The sequence below is a fragment of the Tachysurus fulvidraco genome, chromosome 11 (assembly GCF_022655615.1).
Source record: "Tachysurus fulvidraco isolate hzauxx_2018 chromosome 11, HZAU_PFXX_2.0, whole genome shotgun sequence".
NCBI classification, from domain to species: domain Eukaryota; kingdom Metazoa; phylum Chordata; class Actinopteri; order Siluriformes; family Bagridae; genus Tachysurus; species Tachysurus fulvidraco.
Window position 1 is genome coordinate 19,898,141 of NC_062528.1, and position 21,379 is coordinate 19,919,519.

At 35.5% G+C, this 21,379-nt stretch overlaps 2 protein-coding genes across 5 annotated transcripts; both read left to right on the plus strand.

Moving 5' to 3' along the window:
- Positions 1-1,705: 1,705 nt before the first annotated feature.
- On the plus strand, positions 1,706-11,352 carry inpp5ka (inositol polyphosphate-5-phosphatase Ka). 3 transcript variants are annotated; one of them, XM_047820825.1, is made up of 14 exons: positions 1,711-1,862; positions 3,075-3,171; positions 4,580-4,684; positions 4,990-5,098; positions 5,780-5,896; positions 6,379-6,554; positions 7,045-7,156; positions 7,249-7,358; positions 7,471-7,497; positions 9,201-9,429; positions 9,968-10,105; positions 10,764-10,847; positions 10,931-11,035; positions 11,167-11,352. In XM_047820825.1, exons 2-14 carry the CDS (start codon positions 3,098-3,100, stop codon positions 11,245-11,247), a joined length of 1,467 nt encoding a protein of 488 aa, XP_047676781.1. In that variant the 5' UTR covers positions 1,711-1,862; positions 3,075-3,097; the 3' UTR covers positions 11,248-11,352. The 3 variants fall into 3 exon arrangements, with proteins under 3 accessions (XP_027006642.2, XP_047676781.1, XP_047676782.1); XM_027150841.2 differs by lacking the exon at positions 7,471-7,497 and having other exon boundaries at positions 1,706-1,862; positions 3,090-3,171; XM_047820826.1 differs by lacking the exons at positions 1,711-1,862; positions 3,075-3,171; positions 4,580-4,684 and adding an exon at positions 5,166-5,377 and having other exon boundaries at positions 4,996-5,098.
- Positions 11,353-12,298: 946 nt separating this feature from the next.
- On the plus strand, positions 12,299-21,325 carry tekt1 (tektin 1). 2 transcript variants are annotated; one of them, XM_027150495.2, is made up of 8 exons: positions 12,299-12,439; positions 17,618-17,811; positions 17,990-18,155; positions 18,247-18,375; positions 18,480-18,626; positions 19,370-19,595; positions 19,943-20,139; positions 20,630-21,323. In XM_027150495.2, exons 2-8 carry the CDS (start codon positions 17,622-17,624, stop codon positions 20,787-20,789), a joined length of 1,215 nt encoding a protein of 404 aa, XP_027006296.2. In that variant the 5' UTR covers positions 12,299-12,439; positions 17,618-17,621; the 3' UTR covers positions 20,790-21,323. The 2 variants fall into 2 exon arrangements, with proteins under 2 accessions (XP_027006296.2, XP_027006297.2); XM_027150496.2 differs by having other exon boundaries at positions 12,314-12,443; positions 20,630-21,325.
- The last annotated feature ends 54 nt before the right edge of the window (positions 21,326-21,379 follow it).

The window sequence follows — 21,379 nt, forward strand, 5'->3', positions numbered from 1 at the left end:
GTTACATCCTTTCATGCTTTGATTGTCACCTGAGTGTTTTGTCTCTATCTGATGGGAATGCCCCCTAAAATGTGTATATTTACAATGTAATACAACTTTAAGTCAAACTTGATGACTGCAGCGCCCGTGCCAGTACGCTCTGACTTGCAGACTCGTTTCATCGTGTATCTACAATAAAGACTACTGCACAAGGATATCAGGGTCTCCTGGTCTTCTCTGGAAAAAGTTTACAACAGCGTTTAACTCATCCCCTGAATAAACCCAAAGCTTTGCCCCAACACGTATTTTGATTCCTACTAGAGTTAGCGTTAGCAAGACCTTATGTCATGACATCACTTCCAAAAGCACTCATCAGCTCAAAAGTACAACTTGTACAAATGTAAACACACACAATTTGGGTAGTTACTGTCTATTTTTCTGTGTAATAAGTCCTTATGAGCACCACTCTTAGTGTCTCATGTTAGCATCATTAGCCATGCAATAGACCATTCAGACGTTATAACACTACTGTATAAACACACAAATTTTGGTTCAGCATGATATCCATTTCTCAAAACACACAGTGTGAAGAGGCCGACATGCTCTTCAGACCATAAAGCAGGTTTTTTCTTCTTCTAAGACCATGGCTTATCTCGAAATTTCTGATCATGTTCGACATATTATTTCAGGTTATTTTGCTAATACAGCATAACAATGTAAATGTTCATTAAAGGACATAACACATAAGGATTAAAAATAAAAAAGACACCATTACAAGGGTAAAATGGAAATAAGTAAAAAACAGAACAGAGAAACGTGATAAATGGAAACTAGGAAATAAAACCCATGAATGTTAAAATGTTCACCATATTAGGAAAGTAGTAGACTTGTAGAGCTTCAAATAGTCTTCAGCAAAGATCTTATTTTATATCAAATAATCAGAATTAAATCTAGTTAAGTCAATTAGGCTACGACACAAATAAGGAAGGTGTAAATGTTGACAGTGTCTACGATGCTCATATTATAAAGGAAGAGGGATTATGATGACAAATAAGCAGATACAAGTACAGAGAAACAGAAAGCTTTTGCATTAGCTGAATGTTTCGGTTTAACTCCTGGTCTGCAACACAAGGCAGGTAGTAACATGTACAGGAAATTCTCGTAATAAAATGCCGTTGTGGTTACACATCACCGTGCAGGAACACACAGTTCGGCTGAGAAATGAAGTGCTTCGCCATATGAAATGATTCGAGGCGTACAAAGGCGTACAAAGACATATGATTCAACAACAACAAAAAAAACATAACAGAACATATATCTTTTTTTATTGTTTATTATACGTAAAAAGTGGTATAATTCAAGCTCCAAAACGGTAAACTAAAAGAAAGTAAAAATAATAAAACACTTTATTACGTTACATTATCGGAAATGTAAATAGCTAAATGTAAATCATTTAAATAAATTAATTATTTAAATTTATTTGACTAACTAAGGGTGCCTCGAATTCTCGTTTACTATATAATCATTTGAATACTTTTACTAATTTATATGGATATCCGTGCTCTTATTTTGAAATATGACGGCCATGTTGATAAAAACGTTTCACTATTATTTCCCGTATGAACGTGACAGACCGAGTACCAAATACATTACTTTGTTACATATAGTGCCCTAGAAATCTAGTGCACTTTGTTAAATCTAGTGCTCTATGTAAGACACGTGTATAGGGATCAGTGCGCGATTTAGAACCGAGCCGTTAGCGTCCGGTTGTAAACAGTAAGGAAGTGGGCGGTTAAAATAGTTTACTACGATCCTACACCAGTACAGTGAAGATCCCTGCAGGCTGTAGAGGGAAAGGATACGGATTTATTCTGTACTTCATGGTAATTATTTGTGTCTTAACAAATGATTTGTACAGTTTTTACTTTAAGCTCGTTGTTGTGTGTGAGACGCCAACAGTCCAACTGTCATTAACCGTCTTTCAGTTAAATGGTCTGTGTTAAATATAAACAGTTAAATAGTCTAATAGTGTTTAATATAAAACAGTTAAATAGTCTGTGTTTAATATAAAACAGTTAAATAGTCTAATAGTGTTTAATATAAAACAGTTAAATAGTCTAATAGTGTTTAATATAAAACAGGTAAATAGTCTGTGTTTAATATAAACAGGTAAATAGTCTGTGTTTAATATAAAAGTCTCTGTTTAATATAAAACAGTTAAATAGTCTGTGTTTAATATAAAACAGGTAAATAGTCTGTGTTTAATATAAAACAGGTAAATAGTCTGTGTTTAATATAAAACAGGTAAATAATAGTCTATGTTTAATATAAAAATGTTAAATAGTCTGTGTTTAATATAAAACAGTTAGTCTATGTTTAATATAAAACAGTTAAATAGTCTGTGTTTAATATAAAACAGGTAAATAATAGTCTATGTTTAATATAAAAATGTTAAATAGTCTGTGTTTAATATAAAACAGTTAAATAGTCTGTGTTTAATATAAAACAGTTAAATAGTCTGTGTTTAATATAAAACAGTTAAATAGTCTGTGTTTAATATAAAACAGTTAAATAGTCTGTGTTTAATATAAAACAGTTAAATAGTCTGTGTTTAATATAAAACAGTTAAATAGTCTGTGTTTAATATAAAACAGTTAAATAGTCTGTGTTTAATATAAAAGTGTTAAATAGTCTGTGTTTAATATAAAACAGTTAAATAGTCTATGTTTAACATAAAAATGTTAAATAGTCTGTGTTTAATATAAAACAGGTAAATAATAGTTTATTAATAATTTTGTTTTATTTTTATTTATTTTTATTTAATTTAATTTTGTTTAATTTAATTTTATTATATTTTATTTAATTTAATTAAATTTTTTTTACTTTAGAATTATTTTATTTTATTATTATTTTTAATCACCATTTAAAGGTGTCCAAATTACTATTTTATTATTAATTGTAGTATTGGTATATTATAGTATTGTATAACATTTTTATTTGTTAGTTTATCATCATTATTATTATTATTATTATTATTATTAGTAGTAGTAGTAGTAGTAATAATAGTTTTTGTTGTTATTGTTATTTGCTATCAGTATCTGTCTTTTCAGGTGATGTGATGGAGCAGGAAACGTTAACATCGCTGAACTCTCTCTGTCTGGAGCACAAGAAGCATAATATTGACACTTTCAGGTGCATTTATCTTTTTTATTTATATTTCTTTATATATTTATATATTTGTTTTATTTATTTATACATGTCACATGCCAAAATATTTAAGTCAAAAATAAAATCGTAAAACTGGCAGATGACAAGAAGAAGAAGAAGAAAAACAATCAAATAAATATATACAAAATAGTAATCTGTGAATATACAAATATTTACTAAAAAAGTGGGGGAAAATAGAATAAATAAATTTTAAATAATTACATGGATGGAAAAAAATACACAAATAATAAAAGCCAGTTAAATGCTAAAATTGAACAAAGGAGATTTTTAATGCAGGAATGAATGAATTTATTTATTCAGTTATTCATTAATTCAGTGATTGTGCTGGATATTTCTGGAGACTTTGTGGGTTTTCCTAAACAGAACAATGTGTTGTTCCTTGAAGAATTTAAACTATTTCTATTTTTGGAAGTAGAATAAGATTTATACAGATATACAGATACCACTGTCAGACCTGTAGATGTTTATCCTATAACTACATGTCACTTGAGTATTATATGCTTCTAGTTTTATTAGGATGTAAATAGTTCTATATAAATATGATGATAGCCAGTTATTGGATGTGTCTGAGAGCCAGATAATCGTGCTGCAGTTACAACATGTCCGGAGCGTAGTTGTGTCACATGTCAGAGATCTGAAGCTCGAACACTAAACTCTTTCATTCTGGCCTAAAAGAGATCTGCCAGGGATTAGACTGCAGGGATTACCTTTCTCAGGCAGAACAAGTGGATTAAGTTCTTGTTCAAAAGCTATGAAGTGTTGTTTATGGGAACACAGCACACGGTTGTGTAACACGGTCGATGTGCACAGGATTTATCCACCGGGACAGATGCCTTTTGTGAAAGAATGCTGATCAATGTGAACGAAAATAAATCGATTTAGTTGTTTTGTGTTATAAAGTTTTCATTCTGTGTGTTACACGTTCATATACAAATATTAGCCGTATGTAATTAATAAAGATTGAAACCTTATTGTGTATCAGTGCTTTGTAATACTAAAAAGATCTGAAAACTAAAAATCGCAGACGTAGTAAAACGGGAAAATCTTGTTTGAATGATTTATATTCAGAACAATACGTGCTGAGCAGATCTCAGAATAAATACAGAATAAGATCATTTTTAGCCCCTAAGGTTACAGATAAAAATATGAGCTGAATTTTTTTCTTTTTTTGGTAATTCAGTTGCTCGGAGTTCTTCGCAGTTAATCAGAATGAACACACAGTAGGCTGTGAATAGTTGTCTTCATTTCAATTTTATGTTTTTTTTTTTTTACCTGTTCTAGCCATCTGTATACCCGATATGCTAATATAGCTTTAAAAATACAATTATCAGCTTTCTTTAACACATTTCTCCATGTTTCTCCTCCCCTCCAGGCTTTTCATGGTCACATGGAACGTGGCTATAGCGGAGCCTCCTGATGACGTCGCGTCTCTCCTGCAGCTCAGTTCCCAGAAGAAAGCAGACCTCTATGTAATCGGGTCGGTGCTGATGGGCTTTTCGCACTCAGCCTCAAATGTTCTTACATGAAAGACCTACATAGTATTCACGATTCGAGAGTAAAGTGTGCAGTTTTACATTCAAATGTCGTACAATGCCGGGTACAACATCGAATACACCCGATCGATTCGTTTCTCTTAGTTTCTCTTATGTAATAGTGTTGACATGAGCCATCCGGGTCACGGCACCGAGTTCAGAGAGATTGACTGATGCTGAGATTCACAACATTATCGTATACAAACGTGCTTGTCTAAGCCTCTGTTGCTGTTCTCTATTTCTTCCCCAGGCTACAGGAAGTGAGAGCAGCACCTCTTAAGTTCGTCACAGATCTAGCTTTTGGAGATTCCTGGACTTGCCTCTTTATGAATACGTTGACTCCTCTGGGTTATATTAAAGTACGCCTTCTTTTCTTTCTACTCACTAACCAATACTTAGCTTCTACAGAATTTCTCCATGTTACAGGTTATTGTCAACTTCTGATTTTGGGAGACAAAGTACTCCAGAGTTAAACTGAAAGAAGGAAGGGAGAGAACAGGAGAAAGCATGTTAGGAGTGCAGGTTCGAGAGGCAGAATCCAGTTAGAGCCGGTCATGTGCTTGTTATACTCCTTGATGGGAAAATCGCTATCCAGTCGATGTGCTATGAAGTAGGCATTTCTACCACCGGTTGCCATGGTAATAATGTTTATCAGCGAATGGTCAGTTTTTCAATCAATGCATAGTTTTTTCATATCTTCTGAACACTTTAAGGGTTTTCTCAGATGCAATATTCACCCCACTACCTTGATGTGCTTGAATAAAACGGGAATCCACAACCTGAAACAAGGGAAATAATCTAGTCAGGCTGGTAAGGAAAAGAAAAAAAAACAGCACAAGTACAGTATGTGTGATGAGAACGAGGTAAGGTTAATTTGTATCCTCGCCTGAACACAAACGTCTTTAGACCTGTTAAGGAGTAAAGCCACAAGGACCATCATTAAAATCGGAGACATCAGTAACAGATTCATCACCGATCCGGACCCAAGCTTTCTAAAGCTGACAGAATGACACACGAAGCCTCTGTGTTTCTTTCCTCAGGTGTCCTCTGTGAGGATGCAGGGTCTGCTGCTGCTGTTCTTTTCTAAGTTAGAGCACGTCCCGTTTATCAGAGACATCCGGACCACATACACTCGCACTGGGATGTACGGATACTGGGTAAGCACCTGTAAATAAACACAAGATTACAAAGAATGTAATCACAAATGGGATGTCCAATGCCCCCAAAACATACGCACACACTGACACACAAACACACACACACAGGCATGCACACACACACTGACACGCACACAAACACACACGCGCACAGACACACACACACACACACACAGATGTCAGCATTATTAATTGACAAATCGTTTGCTTTATAGATCTCATACAAGTCCGTATTAGGAATTTTACATAAACATACAGATGCTCGTTTTATGTATTAAATCGTTTTAAACTTGTTTAGATAATATGTTCTTATGTGGTGTGTTTTTATATCCTACTTATTTTAACATATTATTTGTATAATTGCATGTTTACTCTTTCTTCTTTTTCTGCTTTGAGAGGTTACTTTTACAGGTGCTATAGAAAATAAAGTTTATTATTATTATTATTAAGTTTATTATCGTCATTGTCTCTTTCCTGCTCAGGGAAATAAAGGTGGCGTAAGCATCCGTTTCTCTTTGTACGGCCATTCGCTCTGCTTCCTCAACTGTCACCTGGCAGCGCACATCCATAACGCCTCAGAAAGAGTGGAGGAGTCCGAACACATCTTCAACTCCCAGACCTTTGATGGCAAAGAAACTCTGTCTATTTTAGACCACAAGTGAGTGTGCAGCACGTCTTTAACTTATTCCTCATAGCACAGCAATTACAGCCTTCCTATGAAGAATGTATGCAAGGACCATTTTTTTTTATCCATTTATAGTTATGTTTAACATTGTGAAATCAACACATATACCTTGTCTTACCTTCTTTAATCTCTACAAGGCAGTAAGACAAAAAAAAGCCTGTCATGTTAAAAACAGAACTGACTGTTACAAAGCACTGACACTGGAGACTCCTATAAATGTTAAATAAACGTCTCATTTTATTTTACTCAAACTTCACCACATCAACACGTATATTTTAATAAAACACACACAGTTTGGTCTGGATTATTATTCACCTCGGAGAGATAAAGGTAAAGTGCGTTAAATTAAAGTGTGCAGGTAATTACTCAATGACCAATCAGATTAGAGGATTCGTGACCAATCGTCTGCATAATGATTACTGACTTTAAGCGATCAGATATATTTATTTATATTTGTTTTTAGGCTCGTCTTCTGGTTCGGAGACTTGAATTTTCGTATCGAAGACCATGGGATGCACTTCATCCGAAACTGCATCAACAGCAAGAATTTCAACCTTCTGTGGTCTAAAGACCAGGTACACGACGCCACATCATTCTGTTCCCATAGCAACACCTTCAGCAATTTTTTTTTTTGACCCTCGCCGTAATACTCTTTTTGTCTTTTCAGCTGACTATGATGAAAAAAAAAATTCCCAGACTGCAGCAGTTCGAAGAAGGACCTCTCAATTTTCAGCCTACCTATAAATTTGACTTGAATTCCGATAAATATGACTCCAGGTGAGTTCAGACACCAGTAGAGTAACCTGAGACACCGTCCCCTCCACCGGGCTGCGTTACAGCTGTATTGCATTACAGTCACTCAGGTTTTGTCCTCTTCTTATACTCGCAGGATACAGACGGCTTGGTTCGGTCTTACGTAAGAATTAAATTCTTAAATAAAATCCCTCATAGAAAAAAAACCTTTACTTATTCTGACTAACGCTCTCCTGTGACGTCCACTTTCACTCGGACTGATGGACACAGCGCACTGTTCTAGTTCCCTCATACTAAACTAGCTACATTAGTGTATAATACATCTTACAGAGCGTCATGTGATCACGCTGCTAACACTCTCACTGGAATAAGTCAGACATACTAATACTTGTGAAACTGTGATAGGAAAAGCATAAATTAAATAAGTCGGAATAACCTGAATATATATATTTATACTATTAAAGTAATTATTACATTTGTTTTTCATTTTAAAATATTTATAGTGTACATCTTTTAAAATATTATTTTTCTGTTTATCCCTTTTAAAAAGGTCATTCATTTATTATTTCTTTTTTTTTATATCAATTGATTTATTTAAATTTAATTACATTTATTTATTTATTTATTTATTTATTTATTTATTTATTAATGTCACTTAAAGGTGCGGTCTCCGTTGTTTGAGAAATGCTTCAGAAAACTGAGTCGGGACGACAAACAAAACAAATACAAAACTAACGTGTAGCCAATGAGCAGAAAGGGCTGTGTATTGTCAATATGGGCGGAGAGAGTGTTCAGTGCGCATGTGTGACATTAGCAGAAAGCGATTTTAACATTGACCTGGAGGATAAAAACAGAAGAAAGGCTTACGATAAGGCAAGAAGTAGGACGTGTTAATATAGGATCAGCTTTCCAGCGCTGGAGAGAACTGAAGGAGCAGGAAGTCGGCTACATATTCACAGGTTGGAGTTTCCCGAGTCAATAACTCCTGAGCTAAACGCTGTTACTACACAAATAACACCTCTTTTCTATCGTAGTAATGTAGAGAGGCAGCTACAACCGCGTTTTGTGTAGTAACAGCGTTTAGCTCAGGAGTTATTGACTCGGGAGTCAATAACGTGCTTGCATAATCATGTGTGTCATTTTTACTTGTTTGTTTATCTTCAATCGTATTGTTCTTCCCTTCAGCTATGATAAAGACACAGTTCTTTCCATTATTTGCCTGGGTTACGTATGTATGTGTGGGCGGAGCTATCAATACAGGGGTGTGACCCATTGGGGTTAGGGGCGTGTTTGTTTTGGTGATTTCGAATGTCAACATTGGCTTTCAAACATCGGAGACCCCACCTTTAACCTCTTTTCTTGTATTTTATCCTTGATGATCATTTAATAATCATGCATTAGTTTAGTAGAACTCTTATCTGTGTGTAATTAACTAACCATACACACTATGTGCTATGTGTTTAGTCATCTGTGTGTGTGTGTGTGTGTGTGTGTTTGTTCCATTTTAAAAAAACTCACTGCTCTTTGGTGTAAAAGCAGAGATGATATTCTTGTTGCTATAGAGACGAACAATTCACTCAGTATAATCACTCTGTTATAAACAACCATGAAAGCATCACAAGAAGATACATCACTGAGATTTCCACTGTTAAATAGCATCATTTCTCTTCTCTTCTCTTCTCTTCTCTTCTCTTCTCTTCTCTTCTCTTCTCTTCTCTTCTCTTCTCTTCTCTTCTCTTCTTCTCTTCTCTTCTCTCTTGTCCTTTCTTCTCTCCTCTCCTCATTTCTTCTCTTGTCTTTTCTCTTGTCCTTCCTCCTCTCCTCTCCTCTCGTCTTCGTATTTACTTGACTCACATGACTGAGCAGCGGGAAAAAGCGGAAGCCTGCATGGTGTGACCGGATCCTGTGGTGGATGAACCCCAAACCTCGACCTGAGAATGCAGATATAAAGCATAATGATGCAGATGATGAGCAGAAGCAGCTTGAGGAGCCGTTGGATGAATTTCCTCTCAGAGTCGTGCAGGACACTTACACCAGCAACATGGAGTACAGCATCAGTGACCATAAACCCGTCATCGGCATCTTCACACTGGAGGTGAGGCTCAAATGACCTTTTTTCTATTTCGTCTTTATATTAGGAACGGCACTGCTGTTTAGAAGTATTGGCATCCTTAAAGAAAGTGATCCAGAATTACACATGTAGGTTGTGATCATTTGAACTTATATATAGATATAAAGATATGTTAATTACTCAAAAATATGCTAATTAATTAAAGTTATGTACTCAAAGCAAATGTTTGTCCAATTAGTCCATTTTTGTGGTCACTGAATCTACTGGACTACTGAGAAAACATGTGGAAAAAAAACTGAAAAACCTAGTGATTATGTGTGAAACTCCAATTTATACCCTCAGGAAATAAGACATGGTTTAAGGCAATGAATGAGAGAAGAATAAAAAACAAGAATGCAAAATTGCATTTATTTAAATATTTTTGACAAAAAAAAAGACTTGTAATATGATGTATGTATGAAGTATGTTTTTTTTTTTTTTTAATATATTTTATATATATAGTGTGTGAGAGTGAGATGTGTATGTGTGTATATATAAGTAATGTGGATGTGTATCCCTGTAGCTGAGGAAGCTGTACGAGACTCCACTAGTGCGTGTGTGTGCTGAGGGCAAATGGAGTGCAGACATGGACGCTGTGGTGACTTATAGTCCTCTGGAGCAGTTTCCTTCAAGTGCTTGGGACTGGATTGGCCTTTATAAGGTCAGGATCTGGGCCTGCACTCACTTTTGGAGGAGTGAGGGATGAAATGTCTCTCTGTGTTTCTCTCTCACGGTCTCTCTCTTTTTCTCACTCTCTCTCACTCTTTTTGTAGTAGGCCATACTATCTATCTAACTTGCATGAAAAGTTTGAACCGATACTTATACTGAAACCTGAAGTATCAATTCCCTTTACTGTTGTATTTAAACTCTACTAAGCAAAAAAGCTTAGTGTGATTTTTTTTTACTAAAGCACTTGACAGTTAAACTCAAAAAGCAATTTGCATACTGTAAAACCTGTAGCATAGTGTGTAAAGTAGAACTATTATAACAATACTAATAACAGCAAAACAAAATAATTCCAAAAAAATTCCAGGATTTTGGAATTTGTCACAGGATCGCTTTTCCGATATCTCTCATATCCATCATATATCTGAGATCCCCGTATAACCCCATGCTGATGCTAGGGTCAGATCGGATTGGTGACGTCTCTGCACTAACACTACTAAAGATAAATCTGAAAGCTGAATTTGTGCAGTTGATAAATGACAGTGTTTTATATAGGCTTGCTCTCTCTCTCTCTTTCTCTCTCTCTCTCTCTCTCTCTCTCTCTCTCTCTCTCTCTCTCGCTCTCTCTCGCTCTCTCTCTCTCTCTCTGCAGGTTGGCTTCTGCAGCCTTACTGACTACATCACCTATACCTGGGTAAAAGATGACCAGGTGGTCTTCAATAATGAGCTCATCCAGGTAACATACTGGAAATCTGCCACATGCCAGATTTTGAATATATAATGAATTAATTTTCTATTAATTTTTAATGTTGTTTACAGGTTTATGTAAGCAAAGAAGAGATCCCGGTTGTAGGCGGCAAATGTGTTCTATGCTACTACAGTAGTAACCTGCAGTGCATTGTGGGTATCAGTGAACCCTTTCAAGTGAGTATATAAGCAGTTCTATATGAAAACAAATCTATTTAAATCATTACTGTGAAATGTTATTTATAATAACAATAAGAAGAGTATCTTGCTAGTCCTGGCTTCACCATACCTCACATTCTATCCTGCAGGTTCATGAGTCACAAGCAGCGATCGAAGAAGGCTTTTTACTTGAGAACGTTAACAGGTTCGACCAGGTTTTGTCCAGTTAGGACTACACGAAGAAGCCGGCAGATGCCGATCACCATCGGATGCTCTTTTTTCGTCAACATAAAAACCTGAAGAATTTATTACACAAGTGCAATTTTATCCGAATACAAAACCTTTTAAACTCATCCTAAGATTTATCTTTCTCCTTTGCCCTTTTTGTGTCTTGATTTTTTACTGTTAGTGTTGCATTTTCTCACCACTGATATTCATAAGGCCTTTAATTTAATTATTTTAACTGTACAATTTCAATACCGCTTGCTCGCAGAGACTGGACGAAAAACCTTAATTTAGAAACATTCAGAGCAAATTATAATTTATCATGCTTTATGGTCAGTGTAATATTTTAAGTTTTTTTTTATCTACTTTTTTCCCCAGCTCCTTTATTCATGTACTGTAATGTACTATAATCACTGTGTTATTTTATAGTTGGTCACCTTTATTTAAATCCGTTACAAAAGAAGTACGTAATGTTGGAAACTATCACTTTGCACTGATTCCTATGACTCAACACGTGTAGTTTGTACAACACATAATACTGTGTTACATGCCATTATTAGATGAATTACTGTATGAATTATTTTACTTGTATTTCTTTTTATTTCTGTGTTTATTACGCTGATTTGTCAAGCCAGAGGTGTCTCGTGTTATTTTAAAGATGTTTTGTTTAAACATAGTGTGAAGGATTATTTTAATATTTGAGGTAACTGATTTATTTTTTTTTCTTGTCACAACTGTATAATTTATACTGTAAAAAATATAGAAATTATTTATATATATATATATATATATATATATATATATATATATATATATATATATATATATATATATATATATATATATATATAATCTCAATGCATAGATACATGCTGAAACAAGTGATGCTTACTAATATTTTGTTTTTATTTTATCCACAATTTAATTCCTAAGTCTATAGTTACATATTGCTTTTAATTGTATTAAAAAAATAAAAACATATAAATAAAAACTATTGTTTGTCGTAGCTCCGCCCACATCCCCGTTTGTTTATCTGTTCTCCATAGCAACTGTTTTTTGTCCCGCTCACATCGGGAGCTGACATTGAGGCTGCTATGGCAACCGTGTGTTTACTAGACGGATAGTTAGAAGTTGTGCTCGGATTAGCGGTTAAACATTTACATAAATAAACTACTTTTACAAGTTATAATCATCCAGGTAGGTGAGTTTAATCCTAAAAAGCGTCATATGTAATATGATTTCTGTGTAGGTCGTGAATTTAACCAAATAAATGTCCATTTATTACAAGATCTCAGTAATGTTGTTGACCAAGTTAGCTTTCTATCTAAGAAAATCAAATTATTGAGACATTTAAAGCTAATCAAGGATTTGTTAATCTCATTTTACAGGGATTATAACTGCAATTTAGGGATATGGATAAATACAGTATATAGTATAGTATAGTTAATATATTTTTTTTACTTTTAATTGTAAACTTTAATTGTATTTATTCGCTTATTTTCTATTATTCTTATTTCTTCTTCTTCTTCTTCTTCTTCTTCTTCTTCTTCTTCTTCTTCTTCTACTATATTTTTTCTATATTTCTTCTTCTCTCTCTTCTGTTTCCATATTTCTGTAAAGATGCTTTAAAAGCGTTGTACAAATAAACTGAATTGAAAATGGATTTGAATTCAATTAATTCATGAAATAATAATAATAATAATAATAATAATAATAATAATAATAATAATAATAATAATAATAATAATAAAAACAGACTGGAATCCGTTTAAAATAAGTTTTTGTGTCGATTTTGTAAGCCTAAATCTAAAAATCTAAGCGTCCCCTAAAAATAGAACAAATATAAAATATTTTCTAATTGATAAAATCTTTAACTTCTTTTGATCAGTCGATTAATTTTTTTTCGTTATTTGTTTGATGTATATAGTTTTTGAGACAAATGCAACAGTAATTATTATACACACGAGTAATATTAACACTGTCTACTTTATTAGAATGAAAATTCATCCTGATCATCCCAGTAGAATTAAATAAAAAAAAAAACATCATTTAAATATACGTAATGCAACACACCTCGATTTAGAAAATTAAACCTGAGTCAGTAAATAATAATAACTATAAACTGTTTATTTTAATCCTTCTTTATACCTAAAGAGATATATTTGATTATAGTTTTATTATGAAAATAGCCACATTATAAACCATAAATCAGACTAATATTATATATATTTATTTTCGGAGGATTTACCTGTTGATTGTACATATATTAACTCTCCGAGGTCACCCGGATGAGTAGGAGGAGTATCTACAGTTTTTAGGGACAAATTGATATGTCATCAACTGTCATCAGACGTATTCCAGCTTTGAACTGATGGTTATTGAGTTGGATTGATTCCAGCCGGTGTTGTGTGCTGTGGTATATTGGCCACCTAAAGATAATAAGGATTTCATCACTGACTTTTCAGATATTTTTCTGGAATCATGCCAAATCATGACAGGATTTTAATCCTAGGCTACAGTTTGTGGCAGGTTCTATACATGAGCTGTGACACACTTTTATGTAGTTTAAATGTATTTAATACAGAAGTATGTGAAGGGTAAAAGAGTTTCAATCATGAGCCTGTTTTAGTTAAGGTCTCTGTTCCCTTCCTGTGTGCCAGCTCGACTATGTCATTTGTTTAACACTTCCACTCCAGATCAGAAATCAGCCCTTACTCCACAGATGTCAGCCAGTAAAGAGCCAAAATGCCTCCACCCTTACCTCAGGACTCAGCCAGGACTTATCCAGAAGCTCCAGGAACAGCCATATCTGGACCAATATTATGTCAGAATCCCAAAAACCGAACCAGAAATTAACCATATATAATTATATTGTGCAAGGTAAAAGAATGAAAATCACACAATTGCAATGTATAGAGTTTAATTGATGCAAAAGGGGGGAAAAGCTTAAATACATAAAAAACAACAACAAATGAATAGTCAAAATACCAAAGAGTATTTATACCAAGCAATTAATGAATTTGTTAAATCTGTTCTTTTTGTGCCACCCTCATGGTCACCAGCCAGATGAAACCACTGTTTAATACACTTTTCAACCTCCAACTCAGTTGTCTGTGCATAAATAGATTTTCTTTTTACAGCCTCTAGAACAGAAGCATACAATAATCCATTTAGATAAAATGAGAGACATAAAGCACATATTTTACAATACACCACTGGTGAAAGAACTAAAACTTTCAATATGACAGAGAAAAGAACAGTTCTAAAAACAAATAAAAATACACTTACCAATCACAATGTTTTTAAGTTTCCAAAGTTTGATAAGGTGATTTCCCCATTTACACTTCTTCAGTTCACCACTTTGGCCAAGTCATTTTGATGACCTGCTTCGTTGTAATTCCTAGACCGTGTTCTTCACATACACTCCACCCAATAATATAAAACACAAAAAAATCGAACAGAAGGTTAAACTAACAGTAATTATAACCAGACCTCTAAATGATAAGAGTAAGCAACTATGCATAACTGACACCGTTACCTACCAATTTTCATCTTATATATGGACAGGATCAGTGTTCACTTTCTGGAGAAGTTAATTACTTTAAATGTAGAAGAAGGAAAAGTACTACACTTACACTATAAGCCTGTTTCTATCTTTTTCACTTTCACTGCAGAATAGTTCTAAGAGTAAACAAAAAATGGGTAAAGTAGTCCTTTGTGTAAAGCTGGTTTAATGGCGTTTATTTCCAAGATGCATGTCAATCTACGCCATCGTCAACCATACACCGTATTTCCCTGTACCTCATATTAGACTGAACAAGATTGCGCTACAAACAGACAAGGGAACTGCAAAATTTTATTTGTAATATTCTTTTTCAAAGAATTGTGAAAACTGTAAGTCAAGCATTCATTTGGCTTATTTATTGATTGTCCAAAAGTCAACATTCACAAAAGTTTTCTTCAAGGCTGGAAAGTGTTAAACATTCATCGACGTGAATTCACGGTTTGGAAAATGTTATGCATCGTGTTATTTAATGCAGAAAAATGTGCTTAGAAGATTAGATTTAATCAAATAACAAATCAAACGTACAACAGGCTCATTTTATTAAAAGAAAATATTGTATTTGCTTATACTAAAGATGTTCATGTTATTTTCAGATAAAGCCATAAATCTGTCTCATTAAAAACTCAATACAATTAAAGGCTATTAAAAGTACAAATCTATTTGGACTAAGTACTCATTCAGTCATAGAACTGTGTCTTGTATGATGCTGCAGATTGAACCATTAGTTTCTTTGTCTTGGATCCTACATTAATTTTTTTTTACATTCCACACATTGAGTGCAGCAGCCGGGTGGTATGCATTCAAAGGTAGACCTGACAGCAGTGAGTTACAGTAGTCCAGTCTTGAGATGACAAGAGACTGAACAAGTACCTGATCAGCCGGTGTGGACAAAAATGGCCAAATCGTTCTAAAGTTGTAGAGAAGGAACTGACGTGAGCATGTCACATTAGCAACGTGCGAGGAAAAGGACAGTTGATTGTCCATGGTTACCCCAAGGTTGCGAGCTTTGGCTGAAGGGGAGATCAGATCGTTATGCAGAGATATTGCAAGATCATGACCTGGGGATGAATCATCTGGGATGATCAGCAGTTCAGTTGTGCTAGGATTGAGCTTCAACCGATGAGCCGTCATCCATGATGATATGACTGCCAGGCATGCTGAGATCCGAACAGAAGCTGTGGTATCTGATGGTGCGAAAGAGAAAAGTGAGAAGATAAGTTGTGTTTCATCAGCATAATAACTTCACCAGTTATTATGAGTATGTATAGTATGCAGGGAGAAAAGAAGAGGACCAAATACTGAGCCCTGTGGGACACCAGTGGTGGCTTGGAGCAGATGTCACTCCCCTCAATGTTACCTGATAAATAACTGTTTATCATTAAAAAAAAATCCCATAAACCACAAACTCTTTTCAGTACAATTAATGCCATAGTAAATACCTATCAACCTGTGTGTTTAGATGACTGTGAGAAGTTTTTAAAAGAAATTATAGACAAGATTGCCAATATCAGAACACATATTTCACCTCCCTTTGAGGACCCATTTAACTTTGTCACCAATTGTGCTGTCTTTGCCAATGCCATTATCTTCCTTGGAAAAAGTTATTAATCACATGAAACCCTCCACATGTCTCATTTGAAACTATTGGACCTATAATCCTTGAAATTATAAATAGTAGCCTGACCTTGCGTGTCGTTCCACTGAACTTTAAACATGCGGTCGTTCAACAATTAAGTAAAACAAACTAATCTCTAAACTTTTTTTTTTCTTTCTAAAATATTGGAGAAAGCTGTGTGTTTACAGCTGCAATGTATTTTAGATTTGCATGGATGTTTAGAGATATATCAGTCTGGAATTAAAGCATTTCGTTGCACTGAAAATGCACTCTTAAAAGTTACTAATGATCTTTTATTGAGTATAGATTCTGGAGATTCTGCTATTCTTGTGCTTTTAGATCTTACAGCATCATTTGGTTTATTGCTTCCATTAGAGTCTATAAGGAAGTATGGCATTGCATTTCACTCTTATGCAGATGACTTTATCTGCCATTGAAGTAAAATGATACCAGCTCTCCAAATGTATTGCCCGATTGCCTAAAAGATGTCAAAGCGTGGATGGCCTTGATTTTTTATTTTTTTTTTTTAATGAAAGTAAAACTGAAATTGTGAATTCGAGCCAAATGGCATTGGAATGGAAATGGAATTAGGTTCATTTCTTCCCTATATTAAATACTCTGTTAAAGATCTGGGTGTTATCATGGTCAGCGATTTTAAATTTGACAAACAAATTTAAAATTTCTTCTCGGTTAGACTATTTTAATGGCCTTTATATTGGTGTCAGTCAGGCTTCTCTCTCACACTTGCAGTTGGTTACTTGCAGGCTATTGATGCGTAATATTAGCCTCTATATTAGCCTCTCGTCAATAACTTTCAGTGCGTTTTAGGATTGATTTCAAGGTTTTAGTATTTGTTTATAAATCATTGAATGATCTGGCCCCAACTTATTTTTCTGACCTTATTAAACTGTATGTTCCATCAAGGTCCCGTAATCGCAAGGATGAAGCTTATGTGTGACCGTGTATTTGCAGTTGCTGCTCATAGGCTCTAGAATCCATTGGTATTGTCAGTGAGACTGGCCCCAACATCATCTGTCTTTAAATCTTGAATCTTTGTCATTTAACACAGTTTAGATGTGTGTGTGTGTGTGTGTGTGTGTGTGTGTGTGTGTGTGTGTGTGTTGTCTTTTCATTTGCTCTGTTTTACTTTTATATGCCAGAAACCATTTTGTCATTAGATTTCCTTCTTTTACAGTGTAATGTCTCAGGTAGAAAAAGCACCTCCTAAGTTTCTGCCTCCTGAGTGGGAACATGCAAACTACGTGCACTTCAGGAGAGCTGAGGCTGAGCGAGCACGCTCAGAGCGACTCACGGATGAGTGTAAGAGGCTGATAGAGGAGAGCGAGAAGACGGTGAAACGCATGCAGCAGGATGCTAACAACCGCCTGGGTAACTGTGCTATCAGAACTAAATATTATTTTTGTATAAAGCTGCTGGGTAATGCCATGAGATATCTAATGCTGTGTGTGTGTGTGTGTGTGTGTTGGTGTGTGTGTGTGTGTATGTGTGTGTGTGTGTGTGTGTGTGTGTGTGTGTGTGTGTGTGTGTGTGTATTTGTTCCTCTCAGAGCAGAGACTTAAAGATATTAAGTTCTGGAGGCAGGAGCTGGAGCAGAAACTGCAGGAGATGGTGCAGGAGATCGAGCTGCTACTGACGATGAAGAGCCGAGTAGAGAAAGCTCTGGGGAGTTGCTCCGAACCTCTCCAAGCCACTCTGGACTGTCTGAACGAGAGGTGAGGCGCTAATCTGACTCACAGGGAAACATAAATGACTGCTCTTAATTAGACCACTCTGAGGATGCTAATATCTGTGAGTATTCATCAGGCAGAAGCGCGTGGAAATAGACCTTGTTCATGACAACTTGGAGACGGAGCTTCTGAAGGAAAAGGACGTGATCGAGGGAGTGTTAACCCTCCTTCAGCGCACTCTGGAGCAGATCATTGAGCAGATCAGGTGAACCTGGAACGAATAGTCTTGTTTTATGTATTTATTTATGAATACGGTTGAACCTGGCTGAAGATTGGAGGTTGAATCATCCTACTCATTACTCATCCTAGACTCAACCGCGCAGCCAAATACTACCTGGAGAAAGATCTGCGGGATAAATTTCAGGCCGAACGCATCGACGATTTCTGCTCCCTGCTCAGCACCACCACAGCGGGCGCCAAGGAGCAGGCTGGAGCCGGGCAGCGTCCTGATGGAGGGTAAGGACATACGAATAAGTTCCATATTCGATATCATAACTTGTTACGATCAGAACGCATTAGAGAACTTGTATATCAAGTTCAAGTATGTACTGTATGTACTGTACATGTGAAAGAGTTGACAATAAAGAAAAACTTGAACTTGAACATGATATATACAGTTTATACATGTGCAATATCCTTATTATTTATTTCAGGTATTTCACAGTTCTGTTGAATTCTTAAATCTGATTGGTCAGAAAATGATTCATTTTCAATAACAACTCTGATATAGTACTGATGTAACTCAGGTTTATAGTTTTAAAACCGTTTCTATAGTAACAGCTCAATTAAATGGACCCCTAAGGACCTGTGAGTCTAACAATCAACGATTCTAATAAGGAAAAAAGGGAAAACGTGTATAATCGTTAATTTGGTAAGATTATTTTGGTGAGATTATTTATTTAGCATTTATGGATAGGGGTATAATAGTAACGAGTACAATAATGCTAGTGATAATTTTAAATGAAAAATTGTGCCTGTTGCAAAATTGCTGTGGTAGAAAAGGGATAAAACACTTCAGGAGAACTTTGGCTCATCACAAAATGGTTTTCCCAGCATTCCTCAAAGTATTTTATTCCAAATTTCCAGTTAAATTATTGTTTCTGTTCCTTCTAACTTGTAACTTCTAACTAGCTTGTATCGTGACTTATAAATGCAAGGCTACGATGCTGTTTTGATTGTTTCTTAAATTTTCTTTTCAGACTCGCCGTGACTCCTCAGGAATGGGAGACGTTCTCTGACGTGAACATCGGCAAGGCAGAGAAGGAGAGGAATAACTCGGCATCTCTGCGGGCCCTGGTGGAGAACCTGCTGGCGCAGACGGCGGCAGACATGCGCAGGCAGCACGAGGCCACCGGCTCGGCCCTGGAGCTGCGCATACATGAAACCAGAAGTGCTAAAGCAAAGCTGGAAGATCAGCTGAGCAAGGTGTGCACCAGCCTTAACACATTACACACGCAGGCAGAACAAAACAGAAGATTTTTTAGAGGCTATATATGTTATTAAATTGGATCATCAAGTCTTTGTTTTGTAGGAAGCTTTATCTAGTATTCATGCTCAAGCGTAAACTTTTAGATATCACAAACAAATATAATCTTACCAGAACTAAGTTACTAGATCTTAACGACTGTTAATAGGTAGCTATTTATGACTGCACACAATATATGTAGATTGAGTCTATGAGTATGATCACATTGTTGCTGAAAGCTAAAGACTGATTCGTAAATCTAAATAATAACTAAAATGTCTGCTTCATGTTTTCTGTCTTTTTAAAGCTGCTGGTGGAGATCGCGAGCCAGGAACAAAACCTTGATGCTCTGAAAGTAGCTGTTGCTGATAAAGAAGGGCCGCTAAAGCTGGCAGAGACACGTTTGCACACACGCCAACAACGACCCAGAGCTGAGCTGTGTAACGACCGCGCTCACACACACCTGCTCGCCGAAGTACAACAGCTTAAGAGCCAAGTGTCCAGGTGAAAGACCGAGGAGATTTTATTCGATTTTAAATAACCTCATATTACAAAACTGGTTAATTACTTTCATTTAATTCATGATTTGTTATTGGTTTCCCTCACACTTTCAGGATTTGGGCTTCAATTCCTTCGATGTGTGTGTGTGGGTGTGTGTGTGTGTGTGTGTGTGTGTAATTTTCCCTCAACTAATGTTCTTATATGTTCTTGTTTTATACTAACAGCTTATTCAGAGCTTTTTACAATGGACATCATTAATAATAAACAGATTACAAAAAACATTTATTCAGAAACACATATGTATATTAGAGATAAAAAGAACTACCTTGATTTGTAGATGTTTGTCTTTTCTGGTAGTTTGTTGTGGTAAAGATAATAGATAGTGGTATAGTAAGATATCTACAACAATTCTGGACATGCTGTGCTTCTTCCACATGTGAGATGATGTTTTTCCCCTAAAGCCCTTACATTTTTTTGTTTCTGTGCATAACAGGCTGAAAGAAGGTTTATCCCAGTCAGACATGGAGCTCAAAGCTCTGACCAGAAGCCAGCTGCTCCTGGAGGAGGAGATCCAGGTCAAATCAAACTCACTTTACATAGACGAAGTGATCTGCACACAGCTCCGTCAGCCGATCACCATTCACGACTTCTAAAGGAGAAAACAAACGACTCGAAAAAGATTGTAAAAATATTAAATAGGAAATAAATCATTTATGAATGGTGCTCTGGTCCTGGTCTTTTTAATGAAATGTCTAAAGGATACATCCAGGATATATAACACATTCTTATTAAATGGAAATTTGATGTTGAGATAAATAGGCTGAACAGTTATATATGCTCTATCAGTTATAAATCACAGAGACTCACACGCCATAAGATGGAATGGTATGCCTCTCTGACATTACATGGAATAAATCACAGCGCAGTAGTCGAGCTCTGAGTCAGTGAGTAGCCCTGAAGTGAGATAACACCAACTCCGGCATCTCATCCTCCTCAGCTTTGCTATATCTGATGCTGGTTAACTGTGTTTGTATCGTAGCAACAGCAGACAAAAAAAGCTTTCTGCCTCCAGTATCTGTTCTCCTTTCAGTATTCGGTGTAATGCTATTTGTGTATATTGTAACATAACCTGTAATGAAACTTTCAATGTTATACATTTTCCATACTTTTAAATAATATTGTCGTGCTTTCTTGTTTTGGCTATAAGTGTCGGTGGAGGGGTAAATATGCTCTTGCCCAGTGC